At 36.9% G+C, this 8649-nt stretch overlaps 1 protein-coding gene across 1 annotated transcript; it reads right to left on the reverse strand.

Annotated features, from left to right (window-relative positions):
• Window positions 1–3125: 3125 nt before the first annotated feature.
• On the reverse strand, window positions 3126–5256 carry LOC134279753 (uncharacterized). The gene is made up of 2 exons (XM_062762160.1): window positions 3516–5256; window positions 3126–3404 (listed from the first exon to the last, which is right to left on the reverse strand). The coding sequence occupies exon 1, from the start codon at window positions 5187–5189 to the stop codon at window positions 3528–3530; it is 1662 nt and encodes a 553-aa protein (XP_062618144.1). The 5' UTR covers window positions 5190–5256; the 3' UTR covers window positions 3126–3404; window positions 3516–3527.
• Window positions 5257–8649: the final 3393 nt, after the last annotated feature.

The raw sequence follows: 8649 nt of genomic DNA on the forward strand, positions 1-8649 counted from the left end.
CTGAGATATTACCGGAAAGTGTAGACTATACATGCACATTTTTTGTGTCCACTGCATTAAATAACGTATCCACTTAGCTTTCCAATTAGCCCTGTAGTAATTAATGCATCATTCGAATGTGAGTACATGAAACACACGATGTAAACAGCCTTTTACATGTAATGTTTCGATATTCAGCACTTTTGGGGGGTATAAAAGCAATCCAATCGCTTCTCATAAATTTGCTTTCTAGAAAGTGATTTTTATTCTGTTATGCCAGTAGTAGCTGGTGTCCGAAACCAAGATTTTCTCGATTCGCCAGCATGAAATTCAAAAGCTGCGCAAAGTCATGCGCACTCGAAATAGACTATACGTCTCGTTAAATCAAACACTTAAAGTTGCATTAGTATTTGTGTAAAAAAAAAACACCATAAATTCACTAATCCAAATATAGGACTTTTTCTTCAAAAGCCGGGGTCAGTTTAATTTCTTTTTTCAGGTCTGGACGATTTCCAAATATGGAAGTCAATAACGATAAATGAAAGTTGCTATAAATAAACATCATGTACATGTATTTATTCTTCTGTCCAATCAGACAACACACTCCAAACACATTTTTTTAAAAAAGAAACTAGAGGTACTGTGAGCAATGAACTCACTAAATGATACCCCCGCCTTCCATATGGTTATAATGGCAAAAGTTCATGTTTTGCTGTGGCCGGGAAACCCAAAATATGTGTCTGATCAAAAAGTAAAATAGGTGGACACAATGGCAATGTTTAATAAAGACTCTGTGAAAGTTTCATTCAATTTCAGTCAGTAGTATAAGAAGAGCTGCGAATAAGAGATTGGTATCACAAAGCGTAACACACAGACGCACGGACGGACGCACAGCTAGACGGACGGACATGCCGATTATAATATACCCGCCCACTTTTCGAGCTGGGAGGGGGGCATAAAAACGAAAACACGTGCTTTTGTTTTTTCCTCAAAATGATTTTATTTAACAAAAAATCTTTAGAAGGAAGATTAAAACTTTTAAAGAATAAGGTATTCTCCACATGTTGACCGTGAACAACCTTTACATTTTTATCTCGGAAAAGAAAGAAAAATAATGCATGATACAATGTAATCGTTTACTGAGGAATAAATAACACCAGGGAGTTCTTATCAAGTTCACTTATAGCATTTAACAGCTACCCGATATGGCGTTGTCGGATTTTCTTGAGAAGTGGAAGCCGTGCACTATTTCAGCATAGTATGCTTACGCTATATAAATCCTTAGAACACTATGCGAGAATAGTAGGGTATGGGTTATATAGAAACAAACTAACAGGAAGCATAACTAGAGGTACTGTGAGCAATGAGCTCACTAAATGATACCCCCGCTTCCATATAGTTATAATTGCAAAGTCCATGATTTGCTGTGGCCGGGAAACCCAAAATATGTGTCGGATCAAAAAGTTAAATAGCAGGTGCATAATGGCAATATGTAATAAAGATTCTGTGAAAGTTTCATCAAATTTCATTCAGTGGTATGAGAGGAGCTGCGGATAAGAGATGGGTACCCCAAAGCGTAACAGACGGACGGACGGACGTACAGACGGACGGAATTAACGATTACTGTATACCCTCCCGCTTTTCAAGCGGAGGTATAATAATTCGGCATAGTATGTTTACGCTATATAAATCCTTAGAACACTATGCGAAAATAGTAGGGTATGGGTTATAATTATACAGAGACAAACTGACAGGAAGCATAATAATATATGTTAGTAAATACATGTATAATTTTGCTTAGCCATTCGATTTTCATCGATGATGCTTAAATTCCACGAGTACAAATCCATACTGTTACCTAATTCGTCGGAAGGACTGGCACCTTGTTATATCCCCCGCTTGAAAAGTGGGAGAGTATACTGTAATCGGTATGTCCGTCCGTCCGTCCGTCCGCTGTCTGTACGTCCGTCCGTCTATCTGTTACGCTTTAGGGTACCCGTCTCTTATCCGCAACTCCTCTTATACCACTGAGAGAAATTTAATGAAACTTTTACAGAATCTTGATTACAAATTGCAATTGTGCACCTCTTACTTTACTTTTTTGATCCGACACATATTTTGGGTTCCCCACCACAGCAAAACATTGTCATCAGTTATAACCATATGGGAGGCGGGGGGGGGGGGGGGGGGGTCGTATCATTTAGTTAGCTCATTGCTCACAGTAACTCTAGTTTATTCTGAGTATTTATAGTAATTCACGGTTATCGCTCTTGACTTCCTTATCTGGAAATCGTCCAGACCTGTTTTTTTTTTTTGGTTGCTTGCAAAATTAATCAAATAAATTTCTAAAATCTTACTTAAATCGAGATCAGAAATTCCATGACTAAAGAAACATCAAAACATTATGTGAAAATTTATTTCTTATTTTTCTTATTTGAAAGGGGGGGGGGTCCATGCAATTCATATGAAAAATTCATATTCATATATAAAAAAAATATAATTATAAAAAATAATTAAATTGATTATAGGAAACTAATTTACACGCCTCTCAAATTTCTAAGTATTTCCAAAAAAAAACCCTTTTGTGTGCGTGTGTGTATAAATTAACATCGATAACGATAAATAAGTACCTCCACAGGTACCGCGCTGAATTAAGGTATCATACCGGTAATCGAGCAATAAAATGAACTTAGTCAATAGAAGTTCTAAATGTATAAAATTATTCTTTTTTCTTTGGCATTTTTTTCCTTCCGGTCTATTTTTACAATTTTGGTACCTATGCCAGGTGCAATTTACATACATTGTTAAAAAAAATAATAAAGGTTTTTGACGGGAAGTATTTTCAGGACATAAGAAGCTACTTAAAGGGGAGAGTTTTCTTGGGGAATATGGATGATTTGCATCAATTACACATTAATTGGCTTCATCGATGTGGAAACTGGATGTGATTTCTTGGCATTCCTCAACAAATAATAGATAATTACATATCGATGTATAACTCAACCTGTAATCATATTCCATAAGGGTAATCAACAAACTGAACATTTTCCTCTTCTTAAATATTCCATAAAACGCTATATTTATCGCTCCTTGTTATGATATGTAAATGTAAAGTTTGTGACATTTTTTGTCAATCGTAGTGGGCCTTTGGATTAGAAGGCCATCGGACTTGTGAACCTTCGGACTATTTGGCCGTTGGATTAGTAAATCTTCGCACCAGTGGGTAGACCGCTTCTCGGCACTCAAAACCTTTGAACAATGATCTGGATGAGGATCTTTTTTATGTCAGCACCTGTTGCCATACGGGGTTTATACATATACATGTATGGTATCATCCAAAAGACCGTTCCCGTGGAATTTGAACGTGCAGTAGAAGGATCAACTCCTTACTTCAAGACCCAAGAGCAAACACTTTTACAATTGTCCTGCAAATAGAATACACAATCTTATGTACAAGTAACCAGTTGACAAATTTCAATGCACCATTTCATGACCATGTGTGTACATGTATCTTATTATTAACCAATTAAAATTACCTTCCTCTCAGATTAAATCCCCTTTCTCCCGATGTATCTGTATACACATATTCTGTTATTTCGCCACGTTCCTACCCAGAGTAGGTGGGTTTTATCATCATAACTCAGGGACACTGGTCTGGCTATACCTTGTTCTTGTGTCAATATCAGTGACAAAAAGTGACCATCTTTGTCAATCATATGCACTGAGCTGGTGTTATCATCACACACCAGGATGTGTGACATCACATCTGTACAGATTCCTAGTGGTGCCAGTCCTACAAATCCTAAAGGAGGACCTGTGTAGGAGAATCGATGTCTACCTCCACGCTCTGTCACCACTACACGATCATCATCAGACACAATAACATCTCCATTACGGTTCTCTGTGATGCACATAGGTCTACGATACAGTATCTGCCCTCTGTTATTATTTTGTACCATCTGTATGAGTCGCCCTTTGTCGTTGTAACGTGTTAAGTTGGCCATTTCTATAGGATCATCTCTATAATTCACAACCAGTAAATCTCCATTGGAAGGGGAACAGAAAACACATCGTGGTTCCCATATTTCTGATTTATGTTTCAGTGTAGACTGTGTTTTGTTATCTTTGGATAATGTGTTAATATTACCATACCAGTCTATATAAATAAGTTCACCAGTCAAGTTCACAGTGTGTACACACAATAGTTCTGAAACATTCAAACCTGTCAGATGATAAAGTGTATCACCTTCTGTGTTTATTAACATAATATTGTCCATATCACTGACCCAAGCCTTGTCTGATATCACATGGCATATGTGTGTTAAGCGTTCAACACCTGTCACTGTGACAGATCCAAGTAACATGGGGCTAGACAATAGGTAAAGCAGATCTTCATTTTTCGGAATTTTTCTTACAGTTTCTATGATTTGGACTTCACTTAGTAACCTAATCACATCATCCAATTTGATTTCTTCAGTCACAGAGAGTAAGGTGTGATGTGTAAGATTTGGGGTACCCTTTATCTTACTAAGCATGTTAAGGACATGGGTTTTCTTCAGAAATAAGAGGAATTTTACTGGCGTTTTTGCTAATTGTTCAAATCTGTTATCATAGTTCTCTATGTATGAAAGGTGTCTTTTCATTATTTCATTCTGTTGATTTAATCTATGCATCATAAAAGATTTCTGCTTGATTTTAATATCACATATCACAGTGTCTATAAGGTTCTTTAGTCTCTGGGCTTTCATTGCCGCTTCCACCAGACTTTCAGAGACTTCCACAGGACAATTTTTTATATTAGATTTGATTCCATTCAGAAGATAACACCTCTCATAGATAATATTACTTCTAATGTTATGAATGATTTCTCTGTGCTGTTGGCGGTTTGTTTTATATGATGTTCTGATGTCTAGTACTCTGTGTTTTCTGTGTTCTTTACATTGAAAACAGGCAGGTAGTTCACATGAGGAACAGTACATTTCATACATTCTATATGGATGCATCACACAGGCCTCTTGTTTGGGGATATTTTCATACTTCTCACGGTAAATCACAACGTCATGATCTATGGTATTTAAATTAATCACATGTTCCTCTTTGCACTGTAGACACAGGTCATGTTTACACGTGTTGCAGTAGTATTCCGTGTCTCCCTCACATTGAAAACACTGTAGTACTCTACACTGTGTACTGCTTCCTAGCATGTCCATGATATTGGTGGTATATGTTAAATGTATAAAAAAAAATCTGCTGAAATATGAAATAAGAATTACACACAGTTAAAGTGACAGTTTCTTCAGGATGAAAGGATCTTGAATTTTTAGAAAAAAAATAAACTGTATTTATTCCTTAATATGAACAAAATATATATTAGTTACATACATATATGTTTTAGCGCAAACAGCAATAATTACAGATATCTAATATCACGTAGTAGAAAACTAGTGTACTGTTACCGGGTACTACTGTATGAAAGCGCCTGTCGCCTAGCTACTAACGTTATCAGGATATGATATAACCAGTTGTGTTATTTTTTTTTAAATTGAGGTGAATAAGTCTAAATTATTCTTTAGAAATTTTAATTTTGTATGAAAATGAACACATCTTATCTAAGCTATCTGCCACTACTCTTCATAGAGAGGCTGTCAGAGCTGTTGACATTTTAAGGCCCAATATCATAATATTTTTGTTTACGACGGGGCGTTCGATATTAAGCGCTCGTATTTGGACTGTTTCGGGATATACTAAGACCTAATGTCTAACGTTCAATAGAACATGTAGAAGGCCAAGACATTGAACTAAATTTTCTAGACTTAGGAGGATTTTTTTTATTTTAACCTTTTTTAGCAATATCATAATGGGATTTTTTGAACCGACAGAAATCCGATTGAAAGTCCGTGATATGATACATATTAATAATTGATATGGAATCTACAAATGTACTAAATCACGGAGATTAAAAGTAAACAGGAATTACCAACTTTAAAGTCGGATAAGCCAAGAATAAAGTTGGAATTACCGTTTGATTTTTTTTTCTCTATAATTAGCACCCCCTTGACACACGCACACACTTTTAAATCACTTTGTTTCCAACGCCAGTGGTAATTTTATAACACTGGTTGTACATACGAGAGCTCTTTTGAAATTATTGAGACTTTATCTTAAACTCCAAGAAGGACTAAAGTAACTAAAAGGGGTCGGTTTAACTATATATTTATTTAATTATACACAGACTCAACTGTAGGCCGGATGGGTTCCCAGTCAGCATCAATATGTTGGCCCAATGTAATGCCAACAATATTCATTTTGTTGGCCCAACGTTGCATACCAATGTTGGTTCAATGTTTAAGTGCAAAGTGGGCTCATGTTGGGCCAACGTATTGGCTTTACGTTGGCCCAACATTAGACGCCGATTGCATGGATGTTGGCCCAACCTTGGATATATGTTGGGCCTACGTACTAGACTACAAATATTGGTCTTATGTTGGCCCAGTATGTCTTTTACATTGGCCTAATGTGTCTTTTACGTTGGCTTAGAGTTTCTTTTACATTGGCCCAGCATTCCTCTAGCTTACATCGGCCCATTGTTTCTCTGATGTTGGCCCGATGTTATTTTCACATTTGCTCAACGTCTTTTTACGTTGGCCCAGAGTTTGTTTTACGTTGACCCAGTGTTCTCAACCAATGACTCATATTTTTAATTTCCAATAAGTGGGAGAAATAACAAGAATACGATAATTTGATACGGTTTACTAATTAAATCATTCAAATGAATTAAAAACACTAAATCAAAAATTAAAATTAACAAGAGGCCCAGGGGCCACAGCGCTCACCTGAGCACATCGGGCTTGAATTTAACCCCCCCCCCCCCCCAGGCGTTCATCATTTGCACAAACTAGAATCTACACTACCTGAGGATGATTCCATATAAATAACACTAATCGTAGCTTTGAAGTACTTGAAAAGAAGATTTTAAAAGGTTTCCCTATATATTCCTATGTAGAACTTTGATAAGCCATTGTGGCCCCACCTTCCACCGGGGGTTATGATTTGGACAAACTTAAATCTACACTACCTGAGGATGATTCCACATGAATTTCATCTTTCCTGGCCCAGTGGTTCTTGAGAAGAAGATTTTAAAAGATTTTTCCTATATATTCCTATGTAAAACTTGGGTCGGCCATTTTGGCCCCAACCTTGCCCCAGGGGTCATCATTTGAACAAATTTGAATCTACACTACCTAAGGATGATTTCATATGAGTTTCGTCTTTTCTGGGCCAGTGGTTCTGGAGAAGAAGATTTTCCTATATATTCCTATGTAAAACTTGGGTCGGCCATTTTGATCCACCCTTGCTTCCGGGGGTCATGATTTGAACAAACTTGAATCTACACTACCTGAGGATGGTTCCACATGAGTTTCATCTTTCCTGGCCCAGTGGTTCTGGAGAAGAAGATTTTTAAAGATTTTTCCTATATATTCCTATGTAAAACTTGGGTCGGCCATTTTGGCCCCACCCTTGCCCCGGGGGTCATGATTTGAATAAACTTGAATCTACACTACCTGAGGATGATTCCACATGAGTTTCATCTTTCCTGGCCCAGTGGTTCTGGAGAAGATTTTTAAAGATTTTTCCTATATATTCCTATGTAAAACTTGGGTCGGCCATTTTGGCCCCACCCTTGCCCCGGGGGTCATGATTTGAACAAACTTGAATCTACACTACCTGAGGATAATTCCACATGAGTTTCACCTTTCCTGGCCCAGTGGTTCTTGAGAAGAAGATTTTTTAAAAACGCCATTAATTTTTCTCTAATTCATAATTATCTCCCCTTGGAAAAGGGCGTGGCCCTTCATTTGAACAAACTTGATTCCCCTTTACCCAAGGATACTTTGTGCCAAGTTTGGTTAAAATTGGCCAAGTGGTTCTTGAGAAGAAGATGAAAATGTGAAAAGTTAACGACGACGACAACGACGACCATACATGTTAACCTATTGTGATGAAAAAGAGGGAGATTCAGGCTTCAAAAGCGGTAGCATTGCGCGCGTGTTGTTTAACGCTTGGATTATCGATATCTTTCATGTAATATGCATGTATATAATAAGCCTTAAATGAAATCAGGTACCTACACTAATTAATCTTAAATATCAACAGCAAAGAAGAAGAAAGAAACACCTTAAGTTTGCATAAATTGTACAATTCAAATATTTTTCATGCTTATCATTTTGCTTGGTCTCAGGATTGGCTGCTTTACTTAGCCTTTTGAAGAGTGATCTTTGCTGAAATAGCCTAGAAGCAATAATTCTGAATGTTCATTCAGTTTTTAAACAAAACAAATGATGGCATGGTTTAATCTAGATCTAAAACAAGTTCGTATCTTTCGTTATATAAATCAGATTTCCCGCGATGATCGAAAACGAAAGTAGAGATGTGCCACATGGCTTGGTCAATCGAGTGATTTATATTGACTTTATTGATAAAGTTGTGAGCTTCTGTGCTTTTAAAGACGATGTCAAATGTTTTCATCTAATTCTTAAAAGCTGTATCTCCTTTTTCATGGCAGGGATGTTGATTAATTTATCGTAACCAATGTAATCACTGGTAGTCTTATGTTGTTGTCGTTGTCAAATCCGTGCTTGAAATCTATGTACAAAAAAAGCGTTTGTATGA

This window comes from Saccostrea cucullata, unplaced genomic scaffold, assembly GCF_032062105.1.
Source record: "Saccostrea cucullata isolate Sc308-1 unplaced genomic scaffold, CSIRO_AGI_Scuc_v1 ctg5843, whole genome shotgun sequence".
NCBI classification, from domain to species: Eukaryota; Metazoa; Mollusca; class Bivalvia; order Ostreida; family Ostreidae; genus Saccostrea; species Saccostrea cuccullata.

What these genes read in the sequence shown, in the direction of transcription:
- LOC134279753 (XM_062762160.1), bottom strand. Translation starts at nt 5,189, where the DNA reads ATGGACATGCTAGGAAGCAGTACACAGTGTAGAGTACTACAGTGTTTT.